Source organism: Polypterus senegalus, chromosome 15 (genome assembly GCF_016835505.1).
Source record: "Polypterus senegalus isolate Bchr_013 chromosome 15, ASM1683550v1, whole genome shotgun sequence".
NCBI lineage: Eukaryota > Metazoa > Chordata > Cladistia > Polypteriformes > Polypteridae > Polypterus > Polypterus senegalus.
Genome location: NC_053168.1, coordinates 124,299,118 through 124,316,648, shown reverse-complemented (window position 1 = coordinate 124,316,648; position 17,531 = coordinate 124,299,118). Strand labels below are relative to the sequence as shown.

General features: G+C 38.7%; 1 protein-coding gene and 1 non-coding gene across 2 annotated transcripts; both read left to right on the top strand.

Moving 5' to 3' along the window:
- Positions 1-557: 557 nt before the first annotated feature.
- On the top strand, positions 558-639 carry trnas-aga. Its single transcript has one exon. It is a non-coding gene; the product is annotated as a tRNA-Ser (tRNA).
- Positions 640-1,288: 649 nt separating this feature from the next.
- On the top strand, positions 1,289-17,134 carry c15h8orf37 (chromosome 15 C8orf37 homolog). Its single transcript, XM_039737437.1, has 6 exons — positions 1,289-1,533; positions 5,841-5,922; positions 10,040-10,098; positions 15,459-15,524; positions 16,151-16,246; positions 16,595-17,134. The coding sequence occupies exons 1-6, from the start codon at positions 1,382-1,384 to the stop codon at positions 16,752-16,754; spliced, it is 615 nt and encodes a 204-aa protein (XP_039593371.1). The 5' UTR covers positions 1,289-1,381; the 3' UTR covers positions 16,755-17,134.
- The last annotated feature ends 397 nt before the right edge of the window (positions 17,135-17,531 follow it).

Here is a 17,531-nt window from a genome sequence, read left to right as displayed (position 1 = left end):
AGGATGTGCAAATGTTGACCTGTTCTTGAGAATGTTAATCGGAATAAATATTTTTAAATCACACTGGAATACGTCTACCTCCATTTCATATGTAACCAGCGCCTATGACACTCCAGAGTGAACTTAATAATCGCTACGAGTTCGCTCCTTAATATAGTTGATGGAACATTCACAGACGTGCCAGATGAAACTGTCAGATGATTTTAAAGTACGTTTCATTAGGTGCTTATATCTAAGGTGAACAGAATTTTTTAGGCCTATTCCGGGGGGTGGAGGTTGGGGGTGCTAGAGGAACGTAGAACCTACAGATCACGAGTAGGGACTCAACACTACAGAGAACAGTGAGAAAAAGTGAACCAGCTTAAACCGGGGACAAGACGGGGACATGTTTCTGAGTGGGGACAGTTGTCCGAAAAAGGGGACTGTCCCCGGAAAACGGGGACGAATGGTCACCTTATTATATCAGTGTATTTTAGTCTTCTATTTATTATCATACATAATCTATTACAAAAAAAATTATATACTACACAAATCTACAAGGTACAAAATATACGGAAGTAGTCGTGGCCGAGTGGTTAAGGCGATGGACTAGAAATCCATTGGGGTATCCCCGCGCAGGTTCGAATCCTGCCGACTACGGTAGTTTCTTTTCCATAAAAAGGTACAACAAACTAAAATTTATTTAATCTAATCTGAGATGAACAAAATATGCTTAACCGTGTTTTTTTTTATCTACATTCAGAGCACTGTATATGATCAGAATATTTCGTTTGACGTAACATGTGCAAGCATTTGTCTTTGTCCATTTAAAAGGGCACACTGGAATACGTCTGCCTGTAAATATTCACGGAGTGTTGTTTCATACGTACGGTCAATTGCAGGCTTTCTTCGTTGCGTTTAATACGCTTAAAATCTGCGACCACAGACATAGAATTACTAGACGCCGCATGACCAGCAGCATTGTACGTCAACGCCGCCGCCATATTGCGAGTGGCACTGCTGTGGAGTGAAGTAATGAATAATGTGCTGCTTGGGATTGTACAAGCCTCTGTACGCTCCAAACCAGATCCCGGGGGATTACATTTCATAGGTAAGGCTGAACAATTGTTTTGGTTATATTTGGCCATTAGAAAATCCCGTTTTATAATCTTAGCACTCAAGGTCACCTTACAATAAAACAACATTAGTAAAATTAAAACAAGAGAACGATAAATCTAAAAGCAATAATTAGCAAACAAACAAAGATAACTGGCAGTAACAGTGCAAAATTCACAATTGGTCTGCGACTGTCCGACGCGTACGTATTCCAAGCTTTACGTGCGCGTTCTCGTGGACTCTAGGCAACGGCGACCCGTGGCTCGCCCGCGCACTCAGCGCAGTCATGGCCGACGACTTGGATGATTTGTTGGATGAGGTGGAAAAGAAATTCTGCAAAAATGTTCTGCTGACGTCTCCCTGCGATAGGAAGGACGATGCCAACAACCTGGCAAAGGTGAAAGAGACCAGATGTGAGCGAGGAAAAGAAAAATCCAGGTCTCCCTTTTTTCTGTTTCATTACCTAAACCAAAGTTGTCTACGTTTGCCTGCGTGTCCGCTTTAATACTCAAGAACATTTAGCTTAACGTTGTTGTCATTTGTTATTCCGTGGTTTAGAGCCAATTTTTAATTTGTTTTTATTGGTGCTATTAAGTAATCGCGTGTTTCTAAGAGTTAAAATGTGTTTACGCTCCGTTGGGTTTACGTTTAACACTTGAAAACGCGATTTATATTTTTGCAGCCACTGTGTCCAGCTTTAATTTAGCAGAAATTGCCCGGTCCGACTCGCCTTTGTGCGGTTGGAGTCATTAGCAGGATTAGAAGAATTAGCACAGGGCACCCGACGTCACATAAAAAATAGACTGATTATTTCCATGCATTTTTTTTATTACACTGCTCTTTTTATTTTCTTTAAGAAATCTTTTTATATGAAATCATTGAGCTTAGATTTACTGAGCCGGTCAAAATTAGCATCATTAAAGTTAAGTGAAAAGAGCTTTTCAGTATTGTATTTAACTTTATTATACAGTAATGGCAGAAAAGTAAAACAACAAAAGTAGCATTTTAAAATAGCAGTCATTCGTATAATTTTAGAAAAAGTGTAAAGAATTTTGTAGGTGCATTCACTTGCCTTTGGGGTCATCCAGAAACTGTCACGTTTTTGGTAAAATTATTATCAAGATACCATTTAAATTGATTTAAAATATATAGCCAAGGCTTTATTAGTGTTTGTAATGGCAATTGCTGCTTGAAATGAGTAATTTTAATTTATTATTCACATAATGTATGACTGATGAATAGGGAGGGTTACGTCAGGAAGGCATAATCAGAAGGCAAACGCCACAAAAAACATGAGTTACTCCAACACAGCAGACTAGAAGTTCACAAAATCATGCATATATATTACATGCAACCTAACATACAGAGATGATGGAGTTTCAAAGGTTTCCTCATGAATAGAAGTTTTTCTAAGGGAACAACGCAAAAAAATGGAAGTTTTGCACAACTTGCATGCCACATCGATTCAAGCAGTAATCCGGCAGATTAATGTGGGCTTAAACATCTATTCACGGGACCACAGTAAACCAAGAAATACAAAGAATTAATTGTTACAAGTCAGCAAAGGAGTTACCGTAAGTATGGAATCCAATCAGATACTAAAAAAGAGCAAATTCTGGACTCATGACAGGAGGGGAATTAATAGAGAGATAGTGAAGATGATGGATGGGACACCAGCACTTCAGCCAGTAAACATTTATAAAACACAAACTGTAAATATATATATATATATATATTTTTTACCTTAACCTATTATAGAAATATACTTAGGCAATGACGGGCACTTTGGTTATTCAAACAATAAAAGCTTTTATTGGCTAACTAGAAAGATTACAATATGCAAGCTTTCGAGGCAACTCAGGCCCCTTTTACATCCAGTGTAAAATTTTGCCAGATCAACAAGACGGATTTCCATACCGGAACGGTCGAGCCCTGGGTTAACAACGACCACCACCACCAGTACTGTTAGTCAACAGGGTGGAAATTGGGCTACTGTTGGCCAAAGAAGGAGAAGAAGAGTGGGGAGACATGTCTGGAGGAAAGAGGAGAGGAGGAAGATGAAGAGAGTGGAGCTATGGGTTGGAGACGGTGGCACTGACCAGAAAGCAAAAGACCGAGCTGGAGGTGGCAGAGTTAAAGATGTTAAGATTTGCATTGGGTGTGACGAGGATGGACAGGATTAGAAATGAGGACATTAGAGGGTCACCTCAGGTGGGATGGTTGGGAGACAAAGTCAGAGAGGCGAGATTGTGTTGGTTTGGACATGTGCAGAGGAGAGATGCTGGGTATCTTGGGAGAAGGATGCTAAGGATAGAGCTGCCAGGGAGGAGGAAAAGAGGAGGTTTGTAAATGTGGTGAGAGTGGACATGCAGGTGATGGGGGTGACAGAGCAAGATAATGAGGATAGGAAGATATGGAAGAAGATGATCTGCTGTGGTGACCCCTAACGGGAGCAGCCGAATGAAGAAGATTCACATAAGTATGACTGCAAAGCGCCATTTTCAGTAGCAATTCCTTGAGAGTCCTAATGATTAAACTCCCTTATCATATCTTTAATTGGTCATGCTTACATGCTAATTTGTTGCTAGAGAAACCTTTTGAAATGACATTACCACTGCTGAAACCTCATATTCAATTCATTTGGGTTGTAAGGTACTGGCTTTCCTAAAGTTCTGTTCTTGGTTCAAAAAATGGTTAAACTGAAACCGCTTTCTCAAGAAAACATGCCACTCTGTTGTTGTTTTTTGTTTTTTTGTAGAATGAAGGTTATTCCACGTGACAGATTTCCAAGAAACTGAAGATTTCATATAAAGGTGTCTTCTACTGTCTTTGAGAGATGAGAGCAAACTGGATAAGGCCCAGCTGGGAAACTGCATACAGGGATAAGGACACCAGAGTGAGCAGCTTGAGAAACAGCTGCCTTACTGGTCTTCGGTTATCTCCTTCTCTAAATACACAACAAATCCCAGTGTCATGTGCAACCGAGGGGGAAAAAATTACTCCAGGAGGCGGAGCATATTACACTTTTCCAGTCATCTTCTGCCCAATGTCAGTGTTCTTTTGCCCATTTTAACCCTTTCTTTTAATTTACTAGGTTCACATATAGTTTTTTCTTTGAAACCCATCCTCTTAAGGCCAACATCCCAGTATCGTCTTTTCTCAGTTGTAGATGACACTGGCATTTGGCGTGTATTCACAGAAGAAGTCAACTGAGGACCAGTAAGGCGTTTTGTTTCTCAAACTGCAGATTTTGACGCATTTCTCCTATTATGCAGTTGTGCACCTGGGCCTTCCCCACCTTTATCCCCAATTCCTGTTAGATTGATTTCGCCCTTTTCCTTGAAAACCATTATCAGACAACTTTGTATGAAATCTTCAGTTACATTGGCAATCGGTAACATAGGATAGCCTTCATTCTGCAAAAAACAGACTGACATTTTTCTTGAGAAAGCTCTTTTGTTTTGGCCATTTTTGATCCCAGAACTGAACTTTATGAATGTGAGTTAACCTTGCAACTAAAATGAAGAGGGTAACCGATTTCAATGATCCTAATGCAATTACAAAGGTTTCTCTAATAACCAATTAGTGTGTACACATGACTAATTAAGGATAAGCTAAGGGAGTTGGCTATTAGGGCGCGGAAGGGATTGCTGCTGAAAATGGAGCTTTGCAGCCATATGTGAATAATCTCTCTATTATAAAAAAAAATTCCAGCATGAGCAGGAAGCTAGCAGATGATCCTACCGCATCTTCTTGGCGTGCGTTCAAAACCCCCTCCACCTTTCACAACGCAAGTGGCAGAGACGCGAAGTGGCAAAAGGACAGCTGCTGTACAGGCTTTGAAAAGATCGACGCAAAGCGCGACAAGCAGAAAACGCAGCTCGCCAGAAGCAACAAGTCAGCAGATGATCTGGCAGCATCTCCTTAGTGTGCGTTCAGCCCCATCCCCCTTTACAACGCGAGCGGCTGAGAAACACAGAGTGGCAAATGTACAGCTGCTATACAGGCTTTTAAATGATCGGTGTGCAGCGTGACAAAAAGAACACACAGCTCGTTGGTAGCAGCAGCAGAAAGACAGCAGATGATCCGATGGCATCTCCTTAGTGTGTGTTCAGCCGCCCACGACGTGAGCAGCGTTATACGTCATGCGAGAAAGATTTAACCACGCCCGGGACCGGAAATAAAGGACAAGCATTGTTTTTACTAAAGATTTCAAGTAAAACTGAAAATAATGCACATGTAACAGTTCCCATGAAAATAACAAACTCTTTAAATTGAATATCCGTTAAACCAAACCCGGGTTTGGGCGAGCAAAGCCAGCAGGGGGCGGAGACCACTAGTAAATTAAAGAAAAACATTCATTTCAAGCAGTAATAGCTGTTGTGAAGATTAGCAATACCTTGGCTGTACAGTATTTTAAAATCAATTTGTAAGCAAGGTTTGGTTTATAAGAAGCTTGTTTTCTGCGGCGAGGGTAACTGTGGCCTTTTTTGGAGGCCCACTCATCTTTTTGCCCTTTGTGCTGTCGGAAATTTACAACACTTTTCAGTCGCATCTGCCGTTTGTCCCGATATCTGAATGGGTGTTCTTTCTGCTTCAACCAAAAGCACGAGTGTCAGGTTGACTAGCAATTCTGTGTCAACTCCGTGTGTATGGGTGCAAGATATTTACATGTCTCCCAAATAGTAAATGTGGACAAATGGTTAAGGACTGCAGGATAAGTGTATTCTCCTTTTCTCTTCTAGACTAACTCAAGAAAATGACTACGGTGATATCGATGATTTCATTGAAGAAATATTTGCAGACTGTGATGAGGTTCAGATGTCTGTAAGTATTTTGCTTGTGTTACAGTAGTGTTGAGTGTATTTCTTTTTATTTTCCTTTACAGCTTATTTAATGTACACATTTATAGCATAGTATGATAAATAATAATTTCTAATTTGATGAAGAGTTAGGGCTAAATTCAGCTTTATACAAGAAATTTAGTATATGAGGTGAGACACGAAAATAACCGGATTGGTTAAAAGAAAAAGTATTTATTGATGAATTACACCATTGTAAACATTGTCACCTTCTATTTACTCCCCTTCTCTCCCGATCTCTACACCGCTCCATTCGTATCTTCCATTGATTGAAACAGTGCTGGAAGACTTCTTACTTGAGGCTCTTCAACAGGCTTGCAGTTTCTGTCTTCACTTCATACACTGAAGAAAAATGTGTTCCCTTTAGGTCACTTTTGATTTTTGGGAACAAGTTAAAAAAAAAAAAAATCACAGGGAGCTAAATCAGGCAAATAGGGAGGATGATCGAGGACAGGAATGTTTTTGTCAGTCAAAAACCGCTTTACGGAAAAAGAGAAAATTCGTGAGAAATTTGATGTTGATTTGCTGTTCGATTTCTTTCACCCGACCTTATTACAGCAACTTGTGTAGCGATTGTTGTTCGAATACTGACTGGGCTATTCACAGGATATACCAGAACGGTCAGAGGTTTGAGAGGGCGTGTAGGAGGGGGTATAGTTCTATGATTCACTTCCGGCCGATCTCCAGATGGTTTTTCAGGAAAGCCCCAAGCCCAGTCCGGTAATTTTTGTGTCTCACCTCGTACATTTGTATATTGTAAGGATATCATGTAGCAGTGGTTACTTGTGATGATTATAGTAGGTGGTTTTGCATTGCTGGATTTTTGGATTTTTCCCTATACCGCCTTAGGAATTTGTTTTGTTCAACTCCAGACTTGTCATTCTTGTTTGAAATTCTGGACTAGTTTTAAATGGCACAATTCCATTGAAATATTTTAATCAGAGTTTGCCACTTAACAAAATGTGGGTGATTTTTGTTTTGCATCAATAAATTAGTAGTTTAATTTGGCTCGGTTTCACAATTGCGAAAATGTAAAGTCATTGCTTAAACTGAAATGAGCGATTTTAAAAATTTAAAATGAGTGGGATGTCCTTTGCAGGTTTCTTTAGGCAAATCAGCAGATCTGGAGGATCCTAAAAAGTAATGTTTAGAAAATTAGTACTTACAGCCATTATAAGCTGATCCTCTTCATGACTGGTTTCACAATTTTGTCAAAAATTCCCTGGAATTTCTATTTTGGCAGTTCTTCATTTCCCGAAAAATTCACCACAGTGTTGAATTCCTTGTTTAATGTATCATTTGTGGATTTCTCCGAGTTTATTTGTATAAGTGAATATTGGCACTTCAGTGTTCTTAAACAGTCATGACCCCTGAATAGATTTTATTTTATGTCCAATTTATTGTCTTCAGACTATGTTTGGAATTTCTCCATTATTCCTCTCACACTTTGAGAATTTTGTATTCATTTTATTGTTATATCTAAGATGATTTTTCTGGAGTTGCCTCCTTGAGTGAAGTGTCCAGCATGACATTTTTAATTGCAGTCGATGCCCATGAAGTCGCGGTTCAGAGTTCGTGGCCTTAATTGTTTACGGATTTTTCCTTAGAACCTAACTAATAATTGTTCACGGAAACCACAAATATCCTCCACAATTTTTTTATAGCATTGTTTTGCGGCAATATGTAATTTTTCATGCGTTTTAATGCTAAATTATTAAGAATAATATAATTTACTAATACATGTCAAAGTCAAAGCGAGCTTTATTGTCATCTCAACCATATACAAGTATACAGATAGACGAAATTGCAAAGCTCAGGGTCCACAGTGTAACAACATGAAGTGCAAATAAAAAAAATAAAAATTTAAATTAAGATTATAATTAAAATTTAAATAAAAAATTAAAATTAAAACAAGCAGGACAAGACATTGTGCAAAGACAAGACAAATAAGTAGTAGCAATATTGACATGTAGTAAACAATATGAACATTGATGCAGTGTATGGTATTATGCAATCTACTGTAGATACATAATATAGTCAATAAATATGTCATATAATAAATAAATAATAGATATAGATAATACAACACAGTGTGAGGTAGTACAGAAATAGCAGCATGACTCAGTGTATGATAATAGTAGTTTAAGACGTGTAAACAACGACAGGTCAGAATGTTTCACAGCAGAAGGACATCAAAGAATGTCAAAAGTGCATTCATCTAAATTTCTGCATAAATATTTTTGTTCTGTAGAGAGAACACAAAGCAACCGTAGAGGAAAACACAGCTGGGGATGGTGAAATACCCCTGTACTCAGAGGCGGGAAGTTTGAAAGTAGCCAATCCGAGAGCGTTATTCATTTCTTTTGCTGCTGATTGGCTGCTGCCCTTTGATGCATCTCCGGCCGATGCAGCCCAGCATTCCCCGCATCATAACAGTTTGTTGCGTGTAGCTATCTTGAGTGTTTCGCTGAGCATTCTCGTGTTTTTCGTTTTGTTCTTCTTAAATCCCTAAGATGCTGATCAAACGGCCTGCAAATTTTTTAGACTTTTGGCAATGAACCTAAGCGCCAGAAGAAGTTTAAGATCATCCAGGAGAAGGTTGAACTACTGGATTTTCTCCGGAAACTAAAAAGTTACAGCGCAGTAGCGTGCCACTATGGCATCAACAAAAGCAGCATATGTATGGCGTTATTTCAGTGCCACTATTCTGAGCGCACGTAAAAAAATATTGCAAGTGCAAGTGTTGCATTTTGAGGAGAAATTTATTTTGAGCGTACAAAAGCTGAATTTGAGTGAACAAAAATTCTGATTGGCTCTTACGGTCTCCAATCAGCTCGCTAGCTGCTGCATTCCGGAAACAGTCCGAAATGTAGCTAAATCCAGCTAAACTCAATTAAACCCCAATTTGCAGATAATATCTTTAATTATTTTATTTTAAAATATATTATTTGTTAAGACTATCGTTGGTGTAGTATAATGTAGTTGCATTATACAACCATGCCAACTGACTGTTTCCGGAATGCAGCAGCTAGCGAGCTGATTGGAGACCGTAAGAGCCAATCAGAATTTTTGAAACCAAGTCTGTGATTGGTTGGTTTTGTGGCACACTTATAACGGTGTACAGAGAGTTGAGCGCTTGCAGCAGAGAATGTTGTGAGCGCAAGCAACACATTGCGAGCAAGCGCAAATGAAAAAACTGAGCGAGAGGGGGTGCTATTGTGTGTGTGTATATGGATAAGCGCAAACACTGAAATACATTTTTGCACGCAGCAATGAATTTTGTTCACTCAAATTCAGCTTTTGTACGCTCAAAATAAATTTCTCTTCAAAATGCAACACTTGCACTTGCAATCTTTTTACGTGCGCTCAATATTTTTTTACGTGTGCTCAGAATAGTGGCACTGAAATAACGCCATACATATGCTACATAAAGAAGAACAAGGCAGCGATCAAGAGTACCGTATCAGTAAGTTTCTGTGATAATGCCAAAAAGGTAACGACCGTAAAAAATAAGAATATTGTCCAGATATATATATATTTTTAGGGTAATGTATTAAGCTGAGTTTGAAATGAAATCAAAGTGTTGATTGGGGGCATATTTAGGGTTTAAACTATAAAACATTTTTTTGACCACATCCAAAATTTGCGTTTTTTCACAATTTGCAGGTGGTCTAGGAACGTAACCCCTGTGAATTTCGGGGGTCGACTATAATGTGCAATTGGCATTCATCAAGCAAGTTTACATTTTTTTTGCTGTGCCTTGGTCATTGCTCAGTTTTGTAGCTGGCCTGAAGGCTAAACTACAGTAGTACATGCAGCAAGCATACACTGGTGTAAGCGCATTTGACTCCAGTCATGTATGATATAAAAAATACTTTCTCCAGAAACCGCCTGGGACATCAGATGGATTCTGTCAAGTTTAAATTATTTTTTTTTCTTCTTCTGCCCAGGATAACTAAAACAATGATAACAGTAATTCTTTGTATTGAAAATGGGAAACCAATATTAAAAAATGATTATGTGAATTAGTTGTGTTTAAGACAATAAGCTAAAAATTAAAGTAATATGTTCTTCTTTTTCAGAAAGTCAAAACAACAAGCAGTTCAAATACCAAGGTACCTTGTCCTGCAGTTGGCAGAAAGTAAGTTAAGCAAACAGTTAACCACTTAGTAAATGAACCACCATCAGTGAATGTAAGAACACCTTAGTCTATGTTTATATCCTAGATTTTGAAATATTATGAACTTTACTCTTTAGTATATTGTTGGTTTTCCAGACTGTAGCCTTATTCTTAAATCACAGGGTGGTGCAAATGACAGTAGAATTCATCTTTGTTTACACTCGGACCTCAAGTGTAAATCGTGAAAGAATTTGTTCTTCAGAGTCAGATGCAGTGTACTTCTTGATTTTGAATCCAGCACTCAGTGTGGCTGTTAACAGACCTGGACACACAGACCTGTACCAACAACAGAAAGAGAGGGTAAAAAAAGAAAATGTCAAGATATTTGGATGACACTTTCATCAGAAATGCGTTCAGAAATCCCTGTATTGGGGTTATTTGTGGCAGAGAAGTATTTCTGAAAGCAAACTAATATTTAATTATAACATACAGGCTACATACCGTTTTACATTAAACCTTTGTAGAAAATGTGATTCAGTGACTAATACTCAAAGTTGGAAGATTTATTGTAAATGCTTAATTCACTGTGTATTTAATCTGCAGATACAGAAACAATTATATTTTGAATATGTAACACTTGCCTAAGAGCCTTGCAACACATCAACAGTTCTTTATATATTTTACATCTGGAATTTCCCAACTGTCCTGTATAAGAACTTGGGAATTTTAAAAGGATGTTAAAATTGTTGATTGTTTATTTTGTGCTTTTAAGATTCTTTAAATTATTCATTTTAATAATAAGGCTAACAGTCCTTTTGTATTACTTAAATGAGAAATGATGAATGGGTCCAAGTTTTAAATGTGACTATTGTCTATTTTGTGTTTAATGATCAAAGTCAAGTCAGAGGACATTCACTGCATGGAAACAAACATTGAAACTGGGCTAGGGTTGTATTAAAAATAATGGATTTTAATGGGGGAAAGAATTGGTAGGGACCCACAATATTGTATGCAGTATCATCATCTGATCCTTGGTCCACAATATGAAAATATGGCAATTTTTTTTTGCTGATTTTATTACGTAATGGATTTCACTAGATAGAGAGAGATAGATAGATAGATACTTTATTAATCCCAAGGGGAATTCACATAATCCAGCAGCAGTATACTGATACAAAGAAACAATATTAAATTAAGTAGTAATAAAAATGAAAAAATGAAAAAATAAAAATAAAAAAAAGCAGACAATAACTGAGTAATGTTAGCATTTACTCCCCCGGGTGGAATTGAAGAGTCGCATAGTGTGGGGGAGGAACGATCTCCTCAGTCTGTCAGTGGAGCAGGACGGTGACAAAAGTCTGTCACTGAAGCTACTCCTGTGCCTGGAGATGACACTGTTCAGTGGATGCAGTGGATTCTCCATGATTGACAGGAGTTTGCTTAATGCCCGTCGCTCTGCCACAGATGTTAAACTGTCCAACTTTACTCCTACAATAGAGCCTGCCTTCTTAACAAGTTTGTCCAGGCGTGAGGCGTCTTTCATCTTTATGCTGCCACCCCAGCACACCACGCGTAGAAGAGGGCACTCGCCACAACCGTCTGGTAGAACATCTGCAGCATCTTACTGCAGATGTTGAAGGATGCCAACCTTCTCAGAAAGTATAGTCTGCTCTGACCTTTCTTACATAGAGCATCAGTATTGGCAGTCCAGTCCAATTTGTCATCCAGCTGCACTCCCAGATATTTATAGGTCTGCACCCTCTGCACACAGTCACCTCTGATGATCACAGGGTCCATGAGGGGCCTGGGCCTCCTAAAATCCACCACCAGCTCCTTGGTCTTGCTGGTGTTAAGGTGTAAGTGGTTTGAGTCGCACCATTTAACAAAGTCTTTGATTAACTTTCTGTACTCCTCCTCCTGCCCACTCCTGATGCAGCCCACAATAGCAGTGTCATCAGCGAACTTTTGCACGTGGCAGGAGTCATATTGGAAGTCTGATGTATATAGATTGAACAGGACCGGAGAAAGTACAGTCCCCTGCGGCGCCCCTGTATTGCTGAACACAATGTCAGACCTGCAGTTCCCAAGGCGCACATATTGAGGTCTGTCTGTAAGATAGTCCACAATCCATGCCACCAGGTGTGAGTCTACTCCCATCTCAGTCAGCTTGTCTCTAAGGAGCAGAGGTTGGATGGTGTTGAAGGCTAGAGAAGTCCAAAACATAATTCTTACAGCACCACTGCCTCTGTCCAGGTGGGAGAGGGATCGGTGTAGCATATAGATGATGGCATCCTCTGCTCCCACCTTCTCCTGGTATGTGAACTGCAGAGGGTCGAGGGCGTGGCGGACCTGTGGCCTCAGGTGGTGAAGCAGCAGCCGCTCCATGGTCTTCATCAGATGTGACGTCAGAGCAACAGGCCGGAAGTCATTCAGCTCACTAGGACGTGATACCTTTGGGACAGGGTGATACAAGATGTTTTCCAAAGCCTTGGGACTCTCCCTGTTCCAGGCTCAGGTTGAAGATGCGCTGTAGAGGACTCCCCAGTTCCAACGCACAGGCCTTCAGCAATGTGGCGATACACCATCTGGACCCGCTGCTTTGCTGGCACAAAGTCTTTTCAGCTCTCTGCTCACCTGGGCTGCTGTAATTGTGGGTGGGGATGTCTCACCTATGCTGGTATCAGCAGAAGGATGGTTGGAGGATGCAGTACTCCAAGGTGAGAGTGGGTTACTGTGATCAAACCTATTAAAGAAGTTGTTCATTTGGTTTGCTTTCTCCACGTCTGTCTCGATGGCGGCACCCGCTTGAGCTGCAGCCAGTGATAATCTTCATCCCATCCCACACTTCCTTCATGCTGTTGTTCTGCAACTTCTGCTCCAGCTTTCTCCTGTACTGCTCTTTCGCCGCCCTGAGCTGGACTCAGAGTTCCTTCTGCACACGCTTGAGCTCATGCTGATCACCACCTTTAAAAGCCCTTTTCTTCTGGTTCAAAAGGCCCTTGATGTCACTTGTAATCCATGGCTTGTTGTTAGCATAGCAGCGTACTGTTCTTACTGGAACTACAATGTCCATACAGAAGTTGATGTAATCAGTTGTGCATTCAACAGCCTCTTCAATGTTCTCACTATGTGACCCAGCAATATATCCCAGTCTGTAGTTCCAAAGCAGTCTCTCAGAGCCTGCTCTGCCTCAGGGACCACTTCCTGAATGAGCGTGTGGTTGTAGGTAGCGCCCTCACTCTTGGTTTGTATTGAGGCTGAAGCAGAACCAGGTTATGATCTGCTTTCCCAAGCGCAGGCAGCGGGATGGCGCTGTATGCGTCTTTAACGTTTGCATACAGTTGGTCGATAGTCCTGTTTCCCGGGTGTTACAATCCACATACTGGGAGAAGGCAGGTAATGTTTTGTCCAGCGTTACATGGTTAAAGTCTTCAGCGATTAGCACAAGTGCCTCAGGGTGCTGTTTTTTTTTTTTTAACTTAGCAACTGCGAAATGGATGATGTCACTCGCCATCTCGCGTTAAGCTTGAGGGGATGTAAACAATAACAGCAATCACGTGTCCAAACTCTCTGGGCAAGTAATAGGGACGCAGACTTACGGCCAACAGTTCGATGTCCCTGCAGCAATTGGAGATTTTAACGTTTACATGTCCTGAGTTGCACCACTTTGTATTGACATAGAGAGCGAGTCCTCCTCCTTTCTTCTTCCACAGGTACTTGCGTCTCTGTCCGCTCTAACTGTGCTAAACCCGGGTAGCTCCACGTTAGCATCTGGGATGGTAGTTGTTAGCCACGTTTCACTAAAACACAGCAAGCTGCATTCTCTGTAGGTTCTGACATTTCTCACCAGCACAGCCAGTTCGTCGATCTTATTTGGTAGTGAGTTCACATTTCCCAGGATCACAGAAGGCACCGACGGTTTATAACGCCATTTTCTCTCAAGTTGTCTCGATTTAATCTTATCTTTTATCTTTGCGTAGGCTCGGCTGCCCCGATATCGTCTTCTTACCTCGTCAGGTAAATAAGGAGCCACACAAGCATAAGCATTTCTTCTCAGTGCTTTAAGCTGATTAGTTGAATAGGCGATTCTCGGAGTGTAAAAATCCATGTGAAGTAGTAAAATAGTAAAAAGTGTCCAGGGAGCAATTCCACATAAAAGAAAGTGGTAGAAGTGATCAGTGAAATACAGAAAAATAGAGATAAAAAGGTAAAAAGATAAAGTCATATACAGAGCTGCTGGAAAGGCTACCACTCGGATGTGGCGCCGGAAATGAAATTTAGCTAGTACTACTACTGTTATTCAGTAAATTGCAACTCTTTCTTTTTATATGTCTGAAGTTAAAACTGAAGTCTTATTCCTGCAAGCAATAGTTACTGTAAGTTTAAACTTACTTTGTGCTTTCCCAGTTGGCATTTTCTGTATTTGTGAAAAATTGGTTGAAAATATAAATATTTAGAAAAACAGTCAAATATATGAAAAATGTTTTGTCATGAGTCCAATTTATTTTTTTTTTTTTGCTGATTCGAATATTTTTGTTCCAATGGAGCTTAATTTTTCCAAGTAACCTTCTGTAAGTAAGCCTTGAGCACACGTTTCCCTTCCAGATGCCCTTTTTTTCCTCACAACACCAAGACTAAGTTAATTTTATAGTTGTGTATTCCTGTAACACAGAAGACCATGTTTGCTTGCTGCTTGTATTGAAGGCCTATAACCACATGCGTTTTAGATATTGTTACTCTCCTTTTAATGCACATTTACCAAAATTATCAACTTACAGTATAGCAGAAGAAACAAAAGGCATACATGTTAATTTGATGCATGCCAAGATTATGTTGCTTTTCTGTTACTTCTCAAATTACAATTTAAATAAAAGTTTATTAGAACGTATAATGATCATTGAGCAAACGTTAATGTCGGTTTTATATTTGTAAAAATCTCCCTGACCTACAAAAAGAGGAAAAGTTATCAATATTTTAAACAAAGCTCCTTGTAAGCCACTGTTGCGTTAATGTCTCTTTAAAGCTGGTAGCATGGCATCTCATTAGCCTTATTTTGTAAATGTTTACTTGGAAATGCTCAAAAACTCTTAAAATGCCAATTGTTGGTGCATGAGCAAAAGTGAAGATCTGGCACATTTTGACAAAATGATCTGCAACTCCACTCACTTTCATAACACGTAGGGTTGCAGGCCCAAGTCAGATTTAAAAGTACTTTATATTCTGGAATGGAGTACTTCTGGGAAAGGGAAATATTTAGTTGCCTCATCTTTTCAGAAGTATGTTTCCTGTATAGCATCTTTATTTAATAAAACATTTTCTAAACACTTTTTTAGATTTTTAAATGCATATATATTTTAATATACTGTATCTTTCATTTATAGGTGTTCTCCAGTGTTCTTGGGTGGGAGTGCTATGCCATGTGGAATAGCAACAAGCATTTCCCAAAGGTGAGACTTAAGTTTCATTATGTATCTTTACTTGCGCTTTATGGTCATTAGGTTATACACACAAATGTATCCAATTTTCATTTTGATATAAGAAAACTTGGTTTATTCATTTTTGTTAGTTAATGTATAAATAATCATACACACATTGGTGGCTGAAGGTATGTAAATCCCTGTATAATTTGTTTCTTGTTGCTTGTTTCTATATTTAGAATTGAATATTTTTTTTCTTAACTGATTTTTGTGGATTTGTGTGTGTAAATGTTTTAATCTGATTTTTCAAGAATAAATGTATTTAGTTTTCAGATCTCTTGCATCTGACAATATCAATATCTGTGTGAAAATGACAACAGTTCTTTGTCTTTCTTTGTAATGTAAAACCTTTGAGTATCCTGCTGTGTATAAAATGTTGATTTGTTTACTTGTCAAGTACTGCACAACAAAGGAGACAAAAGCTAATTTTACCTAATTAAATGAAAAATAGGTCTGTCTTGATCTTAGAAAGGAACATTTTAATCCTGTTAAATTACGTAATAGTTGAAAATAATTTAACTCTTGTGTTATATTGATCATCATTTTCAAGTTGTGCAGTCTGATTTTTTTTTTACAAAGATTTTATTCCTCTTCAGGTCTTGCAATCGCTTACGATGCACTGCCTGTGATTTCCGTGTAACGTCGTTTGATGATTTTGAATGGCACCCATCCTGTGACTCCTTATTTTTCAGGTAAGAGTAAGCACTTTAAATATAAATCCTATTACATGTAACCAATAAAACAGAACTAAATGGACAGATAAAGGAAATAAAAAATATTTAATGTATTTACATAGACAAGTTTAAAATCCATTGCTCAAAACTGCAGAGTGAATACACAAAATAGCTACTGCTTGTAATGTTATACTTTCATGTACCTTCTTCTGTACAAAATCTAGTGAGGGGCAGGTTTATATTTCAGACATTTTTGTTTGAAAATATTATGTTGGCAATACTTTGAGAAATCTTTAAAGTAGGAACATTTTGCCTGTCGATAATTTCATGTAACGTTTTTGATATTGTTGTCTCATTTCTCTTTAGGAACAACATGCCAGATCCTAATAAGCTAAAAGCTAAACTAGTGAAAAAAAGAGGTGCACGAGCCTACTCTTGTCAGTGTAGTTGGCGAACAATAGTGAATATGACAGACCTGAGAACAGAACAGGAGCTTAGGTGGGTTTGTGGTAAACATGAAACATAGTTGTTTTTTCCCCAAATAATTACTGTCTGTTACTCTGTTTTTATATAGACCTGTGTTAAGAGTATCACTTTATATTTTTAAATGACTACCCCAAGTGCATACTGTATATGTGTATATAGAGTCTACAATACCTAGTAATGATTCTTCCAGTGATTTGAATGAAGTAATCAGCAAAATGTAATAAATGGCAAAACACATTGTATGTGCATATTTTGTAAATATTTGTATAATTATATTTAAAGTTTATATTTAATGATTTATTACATACGTTTTTTTGAGATATGAAATCAGTTATTGAAAATTAGTTCTGTTGGGATTTTTCTGTAAAATTATGTATTTGGAAAGGTATCACTGTAAATAAACGCATTTTTAAATCTGCATTTTTTTTTAACCTTTCTTAGCATTTGGGTGCATGGTAAAGGAGAGTTCAATTTAAATTTTTAGATGACAGTGCTCTCTGAAATGAAAAGAAGATTGAAGTCCCTAATCCTAATGCTGTAGAGTATAACTTAATGAAAATTTCATATTTCTGAGTGTCATTGTTGTTCCCCAAGAGCTACCATAAATGTGTAATCCTTCTATATAAAAGCGGTCGGGATTGTCCTTCCGTCCCGTGAGTGCTACGCAGGCGCGGAGTTTCACACACGCCCCGTCCATTTTGCAATGCACGATGGGATTTATAGTTTCGTTTTTCCAGGTAAAAGATAATTTTCTACTCCAGACTGTGCGATACCTTCTTCTTCTTTCTTACTATATAAAAGCGGTCGGGATTGTCCT